General features: G+C 37.0%; 1 protein-coding gene across 12 annotated transcripts in view; it reads right to left on the bottom strand.

Moving 5' to 3' along the window:
- Abi3bp (ABI family member 3 binding protein) overlaps positions 1–21,334 on the bottom strand; it is a 238,438-nt gene that overhangs the window by 18,890 nt on the left and 198,214 nt on the right. For all 12 annotated transcript variants that reach the window (XM_076866958.2, XM_076866959.2, XM_076866960.2 and 9 more), the window contains 6 exons: positions 19,801–19,869; positions 13,176–13,253; positions 11,529–11,621; positions 8,690–8,818; positions 7,556–7,624; positions 1,544–1,753 (listed from right to left, as the gene is read on the bottom strand). In XM_076866958.2, coding sequence (XP_076723073.2) covers positions 1,544–1,753; positions 7,556–7,624; positions 8,690–8,818; positions 11,529–11,621; positions 13,176–13,253; positions 19,801–19,869 — 648 coding nt within the window. The remainder of the gene's footprint in view (positions 1–1,543; positions 1,754–7,555; positions 7,625–8,689; positions 8,819–11,528; positions 11,622–13,175; positions 13,254–19,800; positions 19,870–21,334) is intronic.

Raw genomic sequence — 21,334 nt, 5'->3', positions numbered from 1 at the left:
AAAGATAGCCTCAGACTTTCACAGGAACTCCTTATTAGCAAGTAAAACAACAGATTTTTAGATGTTTTAATCCATTATAGGTATTCAGTGCTGAGGGACTGATTTTTACATACTGGGATGGTAGCACCTGCAGGCATGGTCTCAGGTGAACAAGTAGGGCTAGGCAGATGGGAAGAACATAGGCAGGGGCTGGTTCTTCCTCAAAGCAAAGGCTAACTTCACATGAGAATGCACAAAATATGATAGAAAGTGCCAGCTAAGCAAAGATGAGCTGGTTAAACTGGAAGTTGCCCAGATCACATGGTTTTGGTTAAGGAGAAATAGCTGTTATTTTCCCCTTACATTTTCAAAGTAGGAAATGATTTTGGCAGATCCTGAATCTCCCACCCTGCACACTGCTCCTTTCTCCTGCTGACAGCCTCTTGTTGGCCCTTCTACTTCCTGCACCAGGTATCCGGCAGGCTGGAACTGGGCAGCGGGAACCACATGGACTCAGGCTTTGTTCTCCCCTGATTTAAGCCACTGGTCTTTTCTACCTACTTTTTCTTCTCATGTTTGACTGTCTGTTCACTGTGAAGAATCAAATTGCCATATAACCAGTTCAAAGAATAGACCCAGGTTTCTTCACAGTCATTTTTAGAGAAATTTGGTGGGAGAGCAGTGGGAATATCAAAATTTCCTGAGATGAGCACAAAATCACCCAGAAATAGATTTTTAAAAATGCATTTTCTCTAAAGATGGTCTGAGGACAGTTTAAAAGTTGGGTTGATAAAAGGAAAACTAGTTTAAATATCATGAGCAAACTCATTCTGTATTTTCTTGATAATGGAAAGACCAGTTATGTCTGAAAGGAGGATTCTGAGAGGAGATGGAAGGGGTACAGCTTTAAGAAATTTATTAAATTAACAGGGAGCCCGCTACAAGGACCAAGGTGATGTTTCCCATCCCATGACACTTTTGACAATGTGCCTTAAGGTCAGCAGAACTCTGCTAGGACTTGCTACACCTTGGATGTCCTTCGCATGTCAGTTTGGCCCAGAGTACCCCGCTCCATAGACCTTGTGCTATCAAAGCTTTCTACTGAGACAGGGACAAAGAACAAATAGTTGGTTATCAAAGAAAAGGAAACAGAAGTTTCCAACCAACTAGAGGATGCTAATAACTAACCTCTGGATCACTTCCCCTACTCAACTAGCTGTTAACACTTCCCATGGGAAGAGGGATTGTACTTTCCAACACAAGTGATTGCCCCTATGCCTGCTCTTTCCTGCTTTGGGGCAAGTATGCAGGAAAGAGAGAGAGGGTGTGTGGGGGGTCTATAAGAAAGCAAGACACACCTGCTCCCGTGGGTACCAGCTCTGGGTCCCAGCTTCTCCCTGGAGAAGTCTGCTATCTCTGTTCTGTCTCTTGAATAAAACTTGCTTTCTATGCTTCTCTTGGTGTTTCTCAGGTTCTAAATCTTCCAGGGGGAACAAGGACCAAATCCTGATTTCCAAGACCCATATCACCGCTATGGTAACAAGTCCTCATGCCATGATCTTACCAGTTACGGTGTCATTTAGTGGCTTCTCCCAGTCCAAGATGACAAATGAGGGGCACCCTTCCACAGTGACCACAGTGAGGTTGGTGGGTGGGTTCTGAGGTGGGCTGGTGGCATTCCCCTCCATGGCTTCCTCTGTGGGGAACCGTTTGACGGAGTCGGTGATGGAGCAGGGCCTGTTGTCTGGCTTTGGGATGTAACGCACATGAGGACCTAAGAGAAAATTCTGGCATTTTAGTAATTTTAAAACCCATGAAGGAGCTGGAGGTGAGCTCATAATATAATTATCTGTTGGAGGGCATTGAGTCCCTTCATTACGTACGGGCAGATGCTTGAAAGCAGTGCTATGGTTGGTTTAACTTGCCCACTTATTTACTAAACAGTTCTACATTGTGTTAATATTCAAAATTAATTTGCACTCTATAGACTTGGTTTATACCTCATTATTTATGGGGTATTGAGTCTTATCTCAGCAGAGAATAACGAGCCTGACATTGAACATAATTCTGGTGTCATCCAATAAATCTGAGAAGTTAGACTCAAAAAGATCCAATAGTTCTAAGTAATTTATGTCCCCAAACAAGACTCAAGAGTACTTTAGGAATTATATCTATATAATTTATGTATACATATAAACACAACTTACATATATACACACACATATATAAACATACCTATATATATCTACATATTTGTCTCCATTTATACACATATCTACATATATGTCTATGTAAATATATATAGTGTGTATATAAGTGGGCACATCTATACATAGATGTATGCATATGTATATCCAGCACCCAATAAGGTGACATTCACAGGAAAATGTTACCCATAATGAGAAGAAAAAAATCAATAATTTGAAACTAATCCAGAACTTGCATAGAAGTTAGAATCATCAGATAAAAACAATAAACAGTTATGATTATGATTCACATGTTCAAAAAGTTAAGACATGAGAAATATAAAAAAAAATACTCAAATTTCTAGAGATTGGGCTGGGGATGTGGCTCAAGCAGTAGCGTGCTAGCCTGGCATGCGTGCAGCCCAGGTTCGATCCTCAGCACCACATACAAATAAAGATGTTGTGTCCACCAAAAATGAAAAAATAAATATTGAAAAAATTCTCTCTCCCTCTAAAAATTTAAAAAAATTTCTAGAGATTAAAAAACTACAAAATATAAGATGCAAATTGCACTAGAGAATCAATATATATTATATGTTACAAAATAAATGATAGTAAACTTGAAGATATAACAATAAAACTATCCAAAATAAAAAACAGAGAGAAAGAATTAAAAATAATCAACATCAGTGACTGTTGGATGACTTCAAGTGTCTCATGTACATATAATTGGAATACCTGGGGTGGGTGGGCAGAAAAAATATTTTAAGAAATAATGGCCCCAAATATTCCAAATATAATAACTTCTAAACCCACAAATCCAAAAAATTCAAATAAAATAATTATGCATTATACATGAAGAAAACTCTGCCAATCATAATCAAACTTCTCAAAACCAGTGAAACAGAGAAGAATATTTAAAGGAGATACAGGAAAAGATAGGTATAGAATGACAAGATAAGGATTGTGGTAGACTTGTCATTGGAAGGAATGCAAGTGAGAGACATCGGAGCAGCGTCTTTGAATATGGAAAGAAAAAAAGCATCTTTGAATATGGAAAGAAAAAAATGTATCATGTGGGATTCAACAATTTGTGAAAAGATCTTTAAAAAACAAAAGCAAAGTTTTTTCAGAAATATAAAACCTTTAAGAATTCATTATCAGAAGAATCATACTATAAAGCATATTAAAAGAAGTTCAGGAGGAAGGAAAAATTATACCAGATGGAAATATGGATCCACACAAGGGGATGAAGAGCACAGAAACAGTAACTATACAGATAAATATATAAAACACTTTTCTCATTATTTAAATCACTCTTCAAGATAATTTATTGATAAAGAATAAGAGTTACATAGAATAATGTGAAAGTATAATATATGACAATAATAACCTAAAGGCAAGAGAAAAAACGCTGGATGAGTGTAAGGTTCTTATATGAGAAGTTTTTTTTTTTTTTTTAATTTTGGTAGAAGATAAATTGTGATAAGCTAAAGATGTAGACTGTGAACCCCAAAGCAACAACTAAAATAACAAAGAGTGACAGCTATCACACATCCAAAAAGATAAAACAGAGTCATAAAATACTCAATCTAAAAGAAGGTTAAAAATCAGGACAAGAGGGAGCAAAGGATACATGGGATGAATAGAAAATAAACAGTGAGATAAAGGTTAAACCCAACAATATCAATAATCATATTAAATGTAAGGTTCTATGTAATCCAAATAAAATGAAAAGATTGTTAGATTAAATAGAAAAGCAAGACCCAACCATAAAAAACACACTTTAAACATCAAGAGACTAATAGGTTAAAAATAAAAAAGATGAAAATACACAAACTAGTCAAAAGAAAATATGACTGAATATGTCAACGAATTAGATTTCAGAGTCTATAATATTACCAGAAACAGAAAAGGGCATTTCATAAGGATAAAGAATCAATTAATCAGGAGTTTATTATAATCATAAATAATTTAGGTCTGTACTTCATTACACACATTTAAAACACGTGACACAAAACTAGATAAAATCACAAGAAGAAATAAATTCATGATTATAGTCCATGATTTCAATACTCTTCTCTTTTTGATGGTAGAGCAAGTATACAGAAAATCAGTAATCACATGGCATAACTGCACAGTACAAACAAACAACTTGACCTAACAGACATTCATACCACACTATGGACCGAATTTGCATTCCTCTAAAATTCATTTGTTGAAGCTCTAATTTCCAATGTTACTAATTTCGAGTAGGGACCTAAATGAGGTCAAAAGGGTTGAGCCCTAATCTAATCTGACTGGTATCCTGTCTTTATCAGAAAAGAGATATTAGAGATGTATAAGCCCAGAGAAAAGACCATATAAAGTCTCAGGGAGAAGGGGCCATCTGCAAGTCAGGAGAAACCAAACCTGCCAATCTCAGACTTCTTACCTCCAGAAGTGTGAGATAATATCTTTCTATTGCATGAGCCATCAAGTCTATGTTTGTTATGACAGCCCTGGCAAGTTAATTCAGTATCCCATTTAAGAAAAAAAAATACATTCTTTTCACACAGCATACGTACCAAGATGTACTATGTTCTAGGCCATAAAAAAAGATCTCATCAAATTTAAAAGGATTCAAGTAATACAGAGTATCATACAATACTGGAACTAAATTAGAATTTATAACAGAATGAGCTCTGGAATATTTCCAAATACTTGGAAATTTTAACAACACACTTCTAAATTATCAATAGGCCAAAAGAAAAAAATCAAGAGAGCAATTAGCATTTTGAGCAGAATGAAATAAAGACAAAATATATAAAAAATTGGTGGATGCTGCTTGAGTAATATGTAGTAGGAAATATGTAGCACTAATTTCCATAATAGAAAAGAAGAGCAGGAGCTGGGGGTGTAGCTTAATTGTACAATACTTGCCCAGCATTTGTGAGGCTTTGGGTTTGACAAGAGAGTGGTCTCAAATCAATGAATTCATCTTTTATTTCAAGAAAGAAAAGTCAGAAAAACAAATTAAAGCAAAATTAAGCAGAAGGAAGAGTAAAAAGAAATGAAACAGACACAGAAAAAAATAATGGAGAAAATTAGTAAAACAAAAAGTTGGTCTTTGACAAGATCAAATAATTTCATAAACTTAAGCCATATTGATAAGGAAAATATAAGTAAATAAATAAAAGACATTAATAACATCAAGAATGAGAAAAGTGACATCAACACACATTCTTCAGACATTAAAATTATAATAAGGGAATATTATAAGCAACTTTATGCAAACAAAGCCGACTACTTAGATGAAATGTGCTAGTATTTTAAAAAACATTACTAGAACTTCCTAAGGAAGACAAAATATTCTGAATAGCCATATACTTAGTAAAGAAAGTAAAATTATATATTAAAAACATTCCCACAGAGAATGTGAGACTCAGACAGCTGCAGTGGTAAATATTACTAAACATTTAGGAAAGAAGCAATAACAATTCTAACAAACTCTTCCAGAAAATTGAAGAGGCAATTTCAGCATTATTCTAATACTAAGCTACACTAGACATTACAAGATCCACATATATATGGACAATTGATTTTCGACAAAGGTATAAATACAATTCAGTGGAGAAAGGAGTCATTTCATATGATGCTACAACAACTGAATACTCAAAAACAAGAAAGGACATGTGTTCATAGTTTGTATCATATACAAAATCAATATACATTGTTCACTCAATGTTCATCAAAAATCTAAATGCAAAAATGAAAAACTTCTAGAGGGAAATCATGTGGGAATTACTCTTTGTGACTTTTGATTAGCAAATAATTTATTAGACATATCACAAAAAATTCAGATATTAGAATGATAGTAAAGAAATATTATGAACTTATGCAAATAGATTTGACAACTTAGGTGAAATGGACTAACTGCTTGAAAGATACAACCTACCAAGTTCACTAAAAAAGAAACAATACTGGAGAAAAAATATAGTGGAAAGTACTATATTTATTAAAGAAAGTACATTTCATATAAAAATTGGCAAATAGCTTCATTAATTAAAAAGAGAAGACACAAACTGGGAGAAAATATTTGCAATGCACGTATCTGAATATACTCAAAATTCAACAACAGGTAGACAAACAATTCCATTTAAAATGTGGGCAAAGCCAGGTGTGGTGGCAGATGTCTGTAATCCCAGCAGCTCAGGAGGCTGAGACAAGAGGATTGCAAGTTCAAAGCCAGCCTCAGCAACTTAGCAAGGCACTAAGCAATTCAGTGAGACCCTGATTCTAAATAAAATACAAAATAGGGCTGGGGATGTGGCTCAGTGGTTAAGTGCCCCTGAGTTCAATTCCCAGTATGCCACCCCCTCAAAATAGGCAAAGTTTGGATATACCAAAAATATAGATGGATGGAAAATAAATGTAGAAATGAAAGCACATTTCCATACAAACGTGTACACGAGTGATCACAGTAATTTTATTGATAATGTAAAAAAGAAATTAAAAACTCTTGAATATCATGAATAGGTTTAAAGAAAAAAATATTTTATATGCATATAATAGAATACTAGTCAGTAATAAAAAGAACTGGGCTACTGGTACACAGAGTAACATGGATAAGTCTCCAAATAACTATGTTGAGCCAAATAAGCCAGACAAAAAAAGAGTTCATAGTGTAAGTTTTCTTTTATATAAAATTCTGTAATGTGCATACTAATATATATGGTATAGCACATCTGTGGTTACCTAGGGACTAGGGATAGATGAGCGACCTGAGGGGGAGGGATTACAAAGGATCATGACAAATGTCTGCAAGTCACACTGTGTTCATTATTTTGATTGTGATAATGGCTCCATAGGTGAATATATACATTAAAATTTATCAAATTTTACACTTCAGAAAAAAAATTACAAAGGAATATTATGTTTCTCCTACTGTGGTACATTAGATTATTATTCAAACATATTCTCTGTGTCCATGGAAGGAGTAATCTTCCCCATTCTTGATGGAGCTTGGCTATGTGACCTTTTTGCCCAATGTTTATTGGCAGATACTACATAAAAATGAGCTTGAAATGTGGCTGTGTATTTGGATGGCATGTCTCTTTGCTCTGTATTGATATAAGAATGGCTTCTCCTGGCTCACTGTTGGTTCCTTATCCTGGTTACCAGAATTAGATCACTGCACTCCAGCTATATCACAGACTCCAGCTATACCTGCTTCAAGAAGTAGGTGCACCTTGCTAAGCATCAGACCCCCAGCTGACTTGAAGAGACTCAAAAAATAAATCCTGATTATAGTAAGCTAATAAAGTTTTGTGGTTGTTACATAACAAAGTCTGACTGATCCTCCCTCCTAAAATAGCTGTGTCAAACTGAAGATGCAGAACTAAACCTACCTTTGAATCTGGGCTTCCCAAGATGATCTGTTTCTCTTGTTGGGCTTGAACTAAAGTCAGTTGTGTTACCTAAGAATGAAAAAAATAAACAATTTTGGTGAAGAGAAGAAAAGCTTTATAATACAATGGCAAATAATAAAGACTGAAGATGGCCAATATTTATTCTAATTATATAGCTGTGGGGTAAATTTCCTTTTTTTTATACTTAGTATTATTTTATTATTTTTATACTTATTATTATATTATTATTTTATACTTTTTTACCCACAATAAAAGGGTTTTTGTTATGTCCTGCTGCAAAATGTTCTGGACTATAATAAATAATGAATTAAAAATTACAACCAAGTGGTTAATACTCATTACTAACTTAAGATATGTGTAGTTAGTAATGGCATGAGGCTTAATAGGAGGTAGCAGGTACAGTTTAGATCATTTTAGGAAACAAACTTGGCATTCTATGTCCACTAAGGAAAGGAGCATATTCTACAACAATGTATTGAAAGTAAGTATAATTTTAAAATTGAAAATGCCCAAATTGGTTATAAATTGAGAAAATAAAAGATTTAGAACTGAGACTTTATTCCCGCCCCCCAATTTGAAATATTTTAGTACCTCATAGCGAAGAGCCACCCATGGGCTGTGTGTGGACTACATCGGCATCGCAGCCTAGTGAATAGGAGAATCTGGTGTCTGGGAACTTTCCATGGAAGTTTCCTCGGGCTAAAACTGCCCAAACATATGTGACCCTATTCAAGCTCTGCCTGGTCACTGGAGATGGGGTGACCTGCTGTAGCCACAGAGACTCTAAGAGATGTCAGTCCTCCTGCTGACTGCAAGACACCATGAAGCAAGACTCCACCCCTGAAACCTTATCTCTGTCTTTGATGTACTCCCTTCAATAAAACCACCAGAGTCATTTTCTAATTGTCCAGTTCCAGCTCCTGTGTGGCTTTGACCTATCAGGTACCCCAAGCTTCTTTAAAACTATTTTTTCTGAATCTATGTCTTTTGTTCTTCACTAATTATTCTGACTTATCTTACATTCTCTGCGGGCAGGAAGAAGGACCCATTATGGAGGTGCTGGCCGCCTCCCCATAGGTAAGCATCCAGCGGAAGACTGATTGACACACTAACCAAGCTCTTCTCCGGAGGCAGGAGCTGTTGGCTGCTTTTTGTCTGTCTCTGGTCTCTCTGAGGGGATTCCTGTAGGTTTGAGTGTTGCTCTCAGGGGTGGGGAAGTTACTCGGCCTGATGAGATGATTCCTGTAATGTAGAGCCAAAGTAGTAAGACTTTATAGAAGCACTGCCAAGCCTCCCATTTATTTATTCAATAAATATTTGGTAAGCACTTACCATGTGGCTTGGCACTGTTGGCCAGGCTTGGAGAAAAATAAGACCTGGTTCTTGATGGAGGTAGATGTGTGAGCCAAGGGTATTGAAATATCACAGATATTGTGAAAGAACTAGAGAAGGTCACAGCGGGGGCAAGGAGTGGGAATGCTTACAGATATCTATGAGGAAAGATGGAAGGTGTTGGGGAGGGTTGGAGTGTTTTCAGAGGATGTGCTAATAAGAGAAGTGATCAGTAGGCAGGGAGGAGAACTGTATTCTAGTGAAGTTGTAGGAAGAACATTGGGGAATAGCCCAACTTGAAGTTTAACTGGCAGCCATGGGAGATGGCTAGAGAAGAAGGAAACAAAAATTCCTAGGATAATGTCCATGATTCTGGCCTGAGTGCCAGAACAGTGTTACTCTGAGTTGCTATATTCAACAATGACTCCTCCACTTTAAAAATACTCATAAGTCTCTAAAACCGGATCCATCCCAAGGTCCAGGCAAGTCCAAGTGTTTACAGTAGAGAGGAGTTTAGATTAGATTTTCTATTTCCTCTGGGTAAAAGAGTCCTTCTTGGGCCATAGAGTCAAGGGCTCTGAGCTGGATCTGAGGACTCTGGCCCAGCATGGAATCCTGAGAGAGTCAGGCAAATGGGCCTCTGATTTACCCCTGGGGACTTATGCTCCTTATCCTAGAGGGAATGCCTCAATAAGACAGCAAGAAAAACCCAGGGAAGTCACACCACAGCCCACATACACTTTTCAGAGTTGGCAGAGACAGCAGGAAATGCTGGCAGCCGTTTCACCCTGGCAAGGAGAGTGGGACTCAGAGGCCTTGGTGGATCTGGAAAAAGGTGACAAATGGCGGGTGCCCTGCAGCCACCTAAGACTGTGCTCCCAGCCAGAGAGCCTCAGAGGACTCCCAGACATTAGATGGATTTCCTGAATTCAGGATAGACTTTTCTGTGGTGTCAATCAGATCAAATCTGTACTACTGCCCTTGTTTGGCATTTGGCTTCTCGGTGCAGCCGTTTCCTTTGAATTGGTGGTGGAAGGTGGGGCATGGGGAGAAGTGACCAGAGTTAGTCTCAGAAGGGGAAAGTGTTTATGGTTTGTCTTCGGGCTTGGTGGGCTGTCACAAAGCTACACTCACTGAGAGGAAAGAAAGTGATTTCATGTAGCAGCAACCAAGGCCACTGAATTGCAGCTGAAGACCTACAGCTTTGCCAGGGGACTCTGCAGGAGCAGTCCCCTGAGTTTTCCACGGGCACCTTCAGGCAACACTCCAGTCTGTGACTCATTCCGTCTGACCTGAAGGCAACAGGCACTCATGTCACAGCTGCCTAACATTATAACTAATGAGGAAAACCTGGTATTCTCACGAGGCCATGTCACGAGGCTTTGACTCAGGAAAGCACCAAAAAGCATGAATGAGGCCGATTCCTCCTCTAGACACCGGGCTCTAGAGTTCATCCTAATAGTCATGGGGATCTAGAGATCATCATAGACATCCCAAAAGCTTCCAATTAGCATGCCCTCCTGTTATCCAGCAAAAAGATAGATGTCCACTCCCTTTCACATAAGCCCTTCTCTGTTTCATCTTTCACAGTTGCCTTTAATACTTTTATTCTGATTGCACATACCAAATATTTAGGGAGCAGAGATTTGGGAGGAGAAGAAACCATGAGAAACATGCTATGATTTGCTGTCAGGTCCCAGGAGGAGAGCCTTAATAGCAGTGAGGTAAAGCTTTGCTCTGAACTGGATCAATTTTCATTGATTCTTAATTTCATTCATTTATTTGTTCAGTTGTAACTTATCAAATATCCCCCATGTGCTAAGTACTGAATATGGTTTTGGCAATTTGGGGAAAATATATCAATATTTCTGTCATCATAGAGCTCACCTAACCTATGCAAACAAATAGGTATAAAACAAGTATAAAATGATTGCTCTTTGCCCTAATGGAAGTATGTGCCAAGGACACATTGAATAGAGAAGCAAAGCTGAGACCTCTTTGGGGAGCTAGAGAAGGATGTGTGAGTATCCCAGGTCTGGGAGGGACCATTCTATGTAGAAGAGGAATCCACACCTAGATGTGAAGGAGGAAAAGAAGCTTGACTCCCAAGACACCTCCCTACCTGGCTGCTTAGGGAGCTAACTCAATCACCTCAGTATTTTATTACCATCTCCTCCCTGAGTACCATAATAGTGGGCCTGGCATGGGGCTGGTGAATAGGGGAGCTTTCATCGAGATGTATAGGATTTCATTTCAGGAGACAGAATGATAAGTCAACGACAGGGTATCCCATTTTCAGTGATCCTTAGGAACTTGGTAACACAGAGCATCTGTCCCAAATAATCCATTTGTTGAAGGGCCTGAGTCAGCTTCTATCTAGGTTCCAGGTACACAGACATCTAAGAAGCAAGATGGCTTAGATGCAGAGGGGCTGTTTCTTTCACCCCACCCATCCAGATTCAGGATATGAATCCTCAAAGCTGTACCTTACAGTGCCCAGTCTTTGGGGCCAACACAAGCATGTGAAACCCATTCAAGTGGCTGGCACACGAGGAAGGGAGGAGGTTGGCTAGTAAAACTGAAATCATGGAGGAAGAAAGAAGATACATAATGAGCTTACCTATGCTTCCTGGTTTCCCAGTGACATTATTTGGTGGTAAAGGTTTTCTTCGTGGAGGCACAGATCTAGGTGGCCCGGCTGGGTGGCGAGTCCCTGGTATTGGGGTTGAGAGGTCATATTATAGACAAAGCCATCATAAGAAGTCATTGTATAAAATAACAGTTTTTTTTTTTAAAAAATAACTTCTGATAAGTATCAGTTGATGACAAAATAGAATTTATAGAAAAGTACATATGAATAATACACACTGATGTTCCTCTAAATTAATGTTGGGTGTGTACCCAGGGACAAAGCAGCACCTTAGTATAGGTAAAGTATATCCTTTAGTTATCAATGAAAATACATGAGTGTATCTGTCTTTTGAAAGTCTGATAGATATAGAATTCAGCATATTTAGATTCTTATTTAAACTTAACAAGAAGCATTTCTGAACTTCATTATCCCCACTTGCCTTTGATTTTGAAACTAAGTTTGTATGCCATTTTAGCTTTGAATTAGGCATATTATTTCTTTTTTTGTGGGTCCCCAACCTGTCCCCAACTCCAGCATGAAACTATAATTAGACAAACATCTTTAGAACTTCTCAAGAGATTATACCAAAGTAGCCCTAATGGCAGAAACAAGAATCCTGTGCCTGTGGAGAGCAGGGGCACTATTAACCACTTTGGTGACTGCTAACTGCACAAGGACTCTTGGCTAGGGGATAGAAGTGGGAGCTAAAGTTTAACACCCACTCTGCTTTCCCACTGGATAGCTCTGTCACTAGGCTGCCAGCCCAGAGGAAGGAAACTTTTCCAACTGGCCTGTCTGTAGGGGCAGGAGAAAGAGATACCTTTTAATAATTTGAACAAAGGTGTCTATTTTGCACAAGAGTTGGCAAGTTTAAAGTTTTTGGAGCAGTCCACCTTAACCCAAACTTTAAGTCTTATGTTATAGCTTAAAATTTCTTTCTTTGTATTATTTATGTTGGTTTTAAAATCTTCAAGTAAAATTGTCAATCCAGGAAAATGCCCCATGGCTTTAAGTACTTCCTAGGATATTGGGGGTGGGGAGAGATAAATGGAGAGAAGGAGAAAGGAAGAGAGAACAGAGGAGGAGAGGGAGGAAGAAAAAGGAGGAGGGAGCATGCACTTGCTCAGGAAGACGGTGATAGAGACAATTGTGTGCAAGACTATTCTCACCAGCATCCTTTAAAAAAACAAAGGTAGTCTGAATTGCCAACTTCCTAATTTTACCTATTACATTTACATACAGCATACTCTCAAATCAGGAACGTAAAGAATTTCATTCCAAAGACTGTGGTAATGAATCATACAAGAACATAACTTTAGCATGATAAAAACTAGAACCCACAGTGACTGCAGCATTTGTTCCTATTTGTTCCTCATGGCCCCTACGAACATTACAGAAAGTACTTATTAAATTGGTACCCCTTTATGGGTTCTTATTAATATTTAGAGCACTTTTCATTCCTCCAAAGATAATATTTTGGAATGTTTCTCTAGCAATATGCATGAACTGTTAACCTGGCTCTGACACATTGTGAGGGGATGATGCTGTTTTTGAACTAATACTACTGCAGTTACTGTCACTGTGCATGTTTTCAGAGCTGAGCTGCTGAGAGGTAGTCAGCGTCTTATTCCTTACCTGGTTTTTTTGTGGAGTGGGTGAAGTCCACTGACATATTTCTGCCAGCACCTGATGGTTTGGGTGCTTGCTTGGTTCCTATGACAAGAAAATATGAGAAGGAATAAATACATGGTAATAATGTACTAAGCCTTCTTCATGGGAACTTGGTAGATCTGTCAGTGGTGATGTGCGTTCCTGGCAGAGCAGGGGTATTGGTGCTTTTGTGCCCACATTTTAATTAGCTCCTACTATCTGCAGAAGGAGAAAGATCCCTAGTTTTATATTCATTGATTATATCTTTTCTGTAAAGTTAGCATTGGATTGGAGGTTGTGGTTTTGTCACAATTTTCCATGATACTTATTCTGTACTGCCTTCCTGGTTGGTATTGCTTTACCAAGTAGAATTTCATCTACGGCAAGTAACTACTTTTTGCCAGTATTTGTAAGTACACTTTATGGTTGAAAAAAATGTTCCTCCAATTCCTCCATGCCAATTAAAATACCTTAGAATTCCAATATGTTTGGGATTATACTTAATGAATTAACTTTTAAAATGTTCCTTAGTTGACCTCAGTTATCAGGCTGTTGAGGCTGCCAACTATATTTTTAACTTTGGAATTCCCTGGATAGGCCTAGAACTCCAAATTATTATTTAGAAGAAACTAAATTGAAAATTGTTTTGTGTGACTTTTTTTTTTGTCTCCTAAGTTCCCCAAACACAACCTGGTAGTTATTACTTGGTCATTCACCTAAATATACAGACTTGAATTGGATAGCTTCCCTACAGCAGGGAATATTTCATCTTAGTTTTTGTCATTATCATTTTAAAACATTAAAAATAATCTTCTCTGATGTGGCTGACAGTTTTCATTAAGAAAGAAGAGAAACAGACATTATTTAGAATCTAAATAGTAAGTATCACTTTAGCCATAATGACTCAACATAAAAAAGAGCCCTATTCTGAGGACCTGACTATAATTTACATATTAAAAATAAGAACAAAATCTGAAAGTAATCTACTAGTTGGTACATTAGCAATACCACCACAGTAAAAAAGGAATGACAACAGTCCTGTTTTAAATGGTATATTCCATGGATTGTGGTAGGATATTACTTACTTAATCTCATCCATTGTGTAAGCAGATTCACTGATTAAATATACAACAGAGGCTTTGCTTTCCAAAACTGAGATATTTCCACATTAACTGTGGAATTCAGGGAGGAACCTAATATTGCAATCTCACACTCTCTGCTGCTTGAATAGAGATAAATCTATAAAATCATGGAGAATGTTTGGATGGAACCATGAATCAAATGTTGATTATTTGTGGTAGGAAAAAATGTTTCTGGGGCTAATGACTATTTTGTGGCTCACCCCACAGGCATGATTAACACATGGCTAAACAGTCTTCCTGTGCTCCACTGACAGGGGTAATGGAACTGGCCCATTTGAGTGGCTACTCTGTGAATGGCACAAGGGAATGGAAAATACTTCCATTTGTGCCACCAGCATAACTTGGCTTGGTGAGGGTAAAATGAATTTTAATGTACTCCAGAAGGCCATTAGACTGTGCCTTGAGTAGATCCTTATTCACAGCCATTCTCCGAAGCTGTCTACCCTTGAAAAACAAAGTAGTTTGATGCAATATTGTGCTAGCACCTTACATATCCATGACCTGATTTGAACCAAAGGCAAGGAGGAGATTAAGCAATCTGTGCAAGGGTTCACAGCTAAGAGGTACTGGCATCCAGAACCACTTATTCCTGGGTCCAAAGCATTTCTCTCAAACATTAGATCCTCCTGTTTCCTTCCTTCTACTTCTGACTCTGAATGACTACAACCCGAGAAGTCTGTACTCTCTTGGGTAAGTTGAGATGCCACCAATATATGGTGGGGCTTGATGGCCATGATTGGCAAGCTTCTGTTATCTAGCCAATCCTACTAGTGTGGAGGCCTCAGAAAATGGTCACAGGCTTTTAGCCGTCCCTGACCAAACACACGCAGATTCACCAAATCACAGTGGTAAGTCCTCAAAGGAGCAGATGAGTTGAAGATTGAGAGGCCCTGGAGAGAATCCAAAATTCTGCTGGGCTACTATATGAATGAGATGACTGATATAAATTCCCATGTGTTTTTTCTAATCAAAAAGAGAAATTGGGCTGGGGATGTAGCTCAGTGGTTGTATTTGCCTAACATGTATAAGCTCTGATTTTGATCCCCAGCTCTGAAGGAAAAACAGACATTAAAAAAAAAAAAAATCGAAAGAAACTAAGACATTTCCTTTTATTTTCTGTACAGGTGAAGAAAGAGCCATCATACTGTTAGAATCCTTAGGTGTAAGTACCCAAATCAATAGCATATCAGCTGCTAGCTGGACCTTCTCCAGTCTTTGAAAATAGATAGAAGATTATGCAGTATATGAAAGCACTGGAAAGGGCCCTTAAAAAAAAGGGGGGGGGCGGGGTGGGGGGGGAGGGCAGCTGTGGGATTCAGTGGAAAGTGCTTGGGATAGGAAACTGAGCTCCAGGTCGGATTAGATCAGTGAACTTCTGTTTCCCTGAGTCAGAGGAGAGCAAATGAAGGCCAAAGACAGGAGGGGGAAAGAAGGAAGCCAGTAAAAGAGATACTGCAGAAAAAAGGATCTTCAGGAATTGGCTCTCAGTCAGACAGTCTGGACAAGGCTGTGACTTCTTTTTCCCCCAAGTAGGATTAATCGACACATCTTTTAAAGAGCACAGTCTGCTCTGGAAGCACCAAAACTTGAGTCTCAGCATGCGACCCCAACTGCCTCTCCAAAAATCTTGGGATTTACATAGTTCACCACTTAGCAATTAAGTTTTTGTCCAAAATGAAGTAAGGGTATGGGTATTTTTAGCCATAGTAACAAAAACTTTGCAAACAAACAGACTGGGAATCAATTTTCATATGCATTAGTAACTCCATTCCCTGTGACCAAAAAGGGGCCATATTAATGGATGATTGGTCTCTGCACCCTTTCCCCAACTCTTGGCACCTGGCTAAAATTTCAGGGGCAATGAGCCAGTAGCCTGGAAGATTTAGTCACAGACCAGAAAAACACATTTCTAACCCCAAGGAATCTGGGTTCTTGTTGTGAAGTATACTCTATGTGGGGGCAGTAAAGTATGGTTTCCTCATCAGGATGTAGAGAAAGAGAGTCTGGGGTTCAGGTATTTAACAGTATCTGCCAAATCACATGTGCCAAGATGGCTTCAGAATTATGCTTTGCCTGGCACATAATGGCCCTTCAATAAATTCTGGTTGGAGAGAGAATAGCTAGACAGTTTAGCAATAGCCATCTTCTGGGAGAAAGGCAGAGAGAGTCCAGCAGAGCAGTGGGTAAACTTTTTCTGTAAAGGATCAGATAGTAAATATGTTTAACTTTATAGGCTATACCATCTCTGTCCCAATTCACCAACTTAGAAGATTCTAATATGTGGAACACACCAGCTAAACTGAGATGTCTCTGTGGAAACTTTGAAAAAGTAGAATAATAAAAAAAAAAAATGACCCATTTAAAATCTCAACCTCTTCAGGCTACTTCCTAACTTTAAAATAAAGGAAAATTTGTACATGTAGGTATGAGAGAAACATACTGCAGGGCAAATATCTGTAATGATGTTATAAAATAAGAAATAAAAAGTGAGGCTTGATTCCCAAGGCTAATGGAATTATTGAAAGATTTTTAGAGAGACCCCAATAGTCAATGGTCTATAGTCTTTAGGTCTCAAAGTTAATCTTTCTTTTTTTCCTTTGTCCCTCCTTTTTCTCTTTTATCTTCCAAGTATACAACCTTAGGTGACTTAAGACCATGAAGAATATAGACCCTGAACCCATCCTTTATCAACTAATTTTTAAATGTAATTTTTAAAATGTAATTTAATTTTAAAATCTGAGCTGAAAACTTCAATAAGAAAAATCACAGTTAAAATGTATGTGAGATGGGTAATAAAGATAAATATTCTGGGAAAGTTGTCACAGTTGAGCATGAACTCCATTGACACAAAAATAGTCTCTCAACAAGAATTGATTGTTGGAGTGAGGTGGAATATGCCTGTAATCCCAGTAACCCAGGAGACCGAGGCAGGAGGATTGCAATGTTTGAGGCCAGCCTTAGCAATCTAGTGAGACCCTCAGCAACTTAGTGAGATTCTGTTTCAAAATTAAAGTAATATGAAGGACAAGGCTGTGTAGCTCATTGGTTCAATTCCCAGTACCAAAATAATAATAATAATAATAATAATAATAATAATAATAATAACGGCTAGAAGAGAGTGTGGGTGAGATAGCAGAATTGTGTCAATAAAGGATATCAATGCAAACAGCTTCATTTCTATAAGTAAGGCAGATAAAAACTATACAGAATCAAAGGAAGGTAGAGATGGCAAATCTATAAACTGGAGAGAATGTTTTAAAACTTTTCTTTAGATCACCAATTTCTTAACACATTTGCAAACATCTCAGAGCTGTTAAACTTTCCTTTATGATATTCATAGTACTTATGATTTACAACTTTGATGCCATTTACTTATTTTCTTGCCCTATTGCACTGGCCCAACATTCCACTATGATACTGAAAAGAAGTGATAAATGTAGGAATCCATGATGTATTCTTAATCTTGGAATAACATCCAGTCACTCACCATTAGATATCATGTTAGCTGTTGGCTTCCCATAGATGCCCTTAGTCAGTTTAAGGAAACTTTTAAAAAAATTCTTAACTGCCAAATTTTCATCATGAATGAATTTTAAACTTTGTCCAGTGAGCCTTCTTTTTCATCCACTCAGTTGATCATATGGCTTTTCTCTTTATTCTATTACTGAATTACATTAGTTTAAATGTTGAGCCAACCTTCCATTTCTGGGAGTAAATCCCATTTGGTCGCTAGGCATTATTGTGGTAGACATGGAGATATGCCACCAGCTCTTTATTCAAGGATCTCTCAGCTAAGACTGTCTCTGAAGGAGATAACAACGACTCAATGCTTTCTGCTGACTTTTCTCCCTGTTGGTTATCGGCAAATCCTTCCTTGACAGAGAAACCCAACAGACGGTAATAAGTAGACAATATGTAAAATAAATTTTGGTTGGAGATGAAAGAGGAACAAGGAACATGGAAATAATGAATTCCATTTTGTTTACCTGTGAACATAAGTCCATTTTCTATTAGTGACTAACTTGAAAAAGCAATGATTTAAGATATTATCCTTTCAAAGTCATATTGGATAAGAACATGCAAGAAGGTACTAGATACCATTCACTGTTCAATTCAAGTGGCTCTGTAAAAATGTTCACATTGTTGATAAGCTAAAATATACAAATGTTCTATTTTACCCTCTGAAAGACAACTATCAGTTTGTAATTAAGGATCCATGTTTGATTATACTGAAGGCTAGTGGCTTTCAAGTGTGATGCTAGCAATTGTATTTGTTCTTTTATTTGCTTAGTTGACATATAAATGCTTTCTTCTATTTTTACTTATGCAGTCTCCAAGGAATTATGTAAATATTGAAAAATTTGTACTTATCCTCCTTCCAAAAGGAACTGAGAAATAGGGCCTCTTTTTAGAGTCAGATTGTTTATATCAAAGAAATTATGTACTACTTAATCCTATCGTTGGGAAGAATCAAAAGTACAACTGAGCACAACTTGATATTAGAATGCTTTCTTGATTTTTATATTTTATAATACTTGCTTCATTATTTGAAGAGAAACAAATTCCTAAAATTTCAGATATCATAATAATCAAAAGTACAAAAAACACATTCTAAAGAAAATCTAGATGATTTTTAGACTAAATAATTTTAAGTGTTATATCTCTTTCTCATTAGGAACCCATCATGGATTGATTGAATAAATACACAATAAATAAATTATGATTTCTATGTTTTACATAAGCATAAAAATTAAACTATTAAAAATATTTCAAGGGGATGATATAATCCCATATAAGGCAGCTAATTGTTATTTATCCATGGAGTAGGATGGGTGTTTAAACTCTTATCATATCAGTGCCCTAATTATCTATAACTGAGCTTGCCCCAACAGAACTGACCCAATTAGGGCTATGTCATTTATGATCATTTACAAATCACTGAATGATTTGTAAACATTAATATGTCTGTAACCAGTGATCAGTTGCTAATTGTGCTGATTTAATCTACTTCTTGTTTAAATTTCACATTCCAGCTTGCTAACAGATGCAGGTCTTTAAGAAAATTATGATGGTACTTGTGAGAAATTATAATTTTCAAAATCAAGTAAGGATGATTTGAAAGATCATCCCTGTGGATGAAAGTGTTTTGAAATTAGTGACAACAGCCATTTTCATTATTCTCATTCAATTATTCATATTTAATCAGGTTCTTTTTAAGAAGTGAGATTGTATATGGCAGCTAATTTAGTGGGCTGAGTTTAGAAAAGTGAAACATTCTTTGATATTTTTAGAGACATTTGAAGTTTTGATTTTGGAATGAATTATACCTTTGAATTCCAGTTTTACAAAGAATTTCCAAAGCCAGTCAAAAAGAAATGAAGTGTAAATTCAACTAAATTATTAAAAAAATGAATAATAACTTTTATTGCTTTGACAGGATCAAAAGGAAATAAATTTGTGATTATTACCTGTTCCGACTCCATTCCTGCTGGGTATCCCACTGGGCTTGGGTCTAATGGGTCTTGTCCTATTCAGAACTACAATGAAGTGGGACATAAATAGTTTAGATGTCTTTTTATTAAAAGTTTGCAGCCAAGGAAAACAAAACTTCACAGAGAATTGGAAGTCGTTTAACCAGGCAATAAAAAATGATGGCTTACCAAAAAATGTTGTTCAGGATCTAGAGACCACATTCTGGTACAAAAATCATAGACTTAAATTTGGAAATAGAGTCCTGAATTTGTACTGAGGTGATAACTGGGTTTCAATATTTGACTTGAAAATAAACTGGCAATGGATTTTATAACTCTAAGTGGGAAATACTTACCTTGATACATTTATCACATGTGATACATCCAAAAATAGAACTTAAGGAAGATCAGAACTACATAAATCTAATGAAAACCCCAAACCTGAAGTGTACTTATTATTAAAGCCTCAATTCATAATCATTAGTTGGTAGTCCTTTTGTTGAAGTCTCTAGTACAGATGTTTCACTAGAATAGTCCTTGCACATATCTTCTGTTGGATACTAAGATGAAACCATTTAAATTTCTCTCCTGTTCTATACAAATTCATAGCACTACAAAACCTTAAGAGAGCATCTGCATCATGGTCCAGTGAGGAGACTCTTTAAGAAAGAGCGCCGAGTGCATTGTGCTTACAGGAGCCAACTCTGGAGCCAGATTGCTGGCCTTTGAACCCCCCTTTCTCAGAATCTTAGTTTTTTCTCAGCAGCTTAGTTTCTTCAACTGTACCTCTAGGCAAGGAATTAAACCACTGTCAACCATTATTGTTACTGTTTATATATTTTGTAGTAATGTTTATGCAGTTACACATCAACAGCTATTGTGACACAAAAGTCACATAGAAATGTTTACATAAGATTTCTATGCCCAATTAATTTTAGGAGTTGGAAGATTACAGCCAAAATATCGGGCTTTCTATACACCAAAGAATTTTTTAAAAATTATTTCTTCTTTCTCTCATATGCCTGGAAATATATTGAGCAAGATTATTTCTTTGTGGGTTGTATCAATTAGAACTTTAAGAAGATTCCTTAGGATCACAATGAAAAAGAACAAAAAACACCAGTCTTTGATTGAATTTGGGCTTTAGCATAGCAGCAATTTAAATGGACCATGTAAGTCTGTCCATTAACATCTCCTTCAGTTTCATGGAGGGATATCTTAGGACCTTTGGAGAATTTAGTAAGTTTAAAATATTTAGCAAAATGTAACTATGACTTTATTCAGAACCCTGGATTTTTTATCCTCTAAAGGAATCAAGTAAAAATATTCTCCTTTTACACTAAGAAGAAACCATGTTTTCTAAAGAGAGAAATAACATTTGAAATTGTCATGGAAAATTGAAAGTGTGTGTGTGAGTAATGCCCAAACACCATTTGAAAGCTACTTTTATATCAATAAATTTCCATAGTGGTCTCTAAATCCAAACAAGCATGGAAAACTTTCATTACGTCCTTTAGCTTCCATGGATTTG

The sequence above is a fragment of the Callospermophilus lateralis genome, chromosome 10 (genome assembly GCF_048772815.1).
Source record: "Callospermophilus lateralis isolate mCalLat2 chromosome 10, mCalLat2.hap1, whole genome shotgun sequence".
Classification (NCBI taxonomy): Eukaryota; Metazoa; Chordata; class Mammalia; order Rodentia; family Sciuridae; genus Callospermophilus; species Callospermophilus lateralis.
This window is presented reverse-complemented; position numbering and strand designations above follow the sequence as displayed.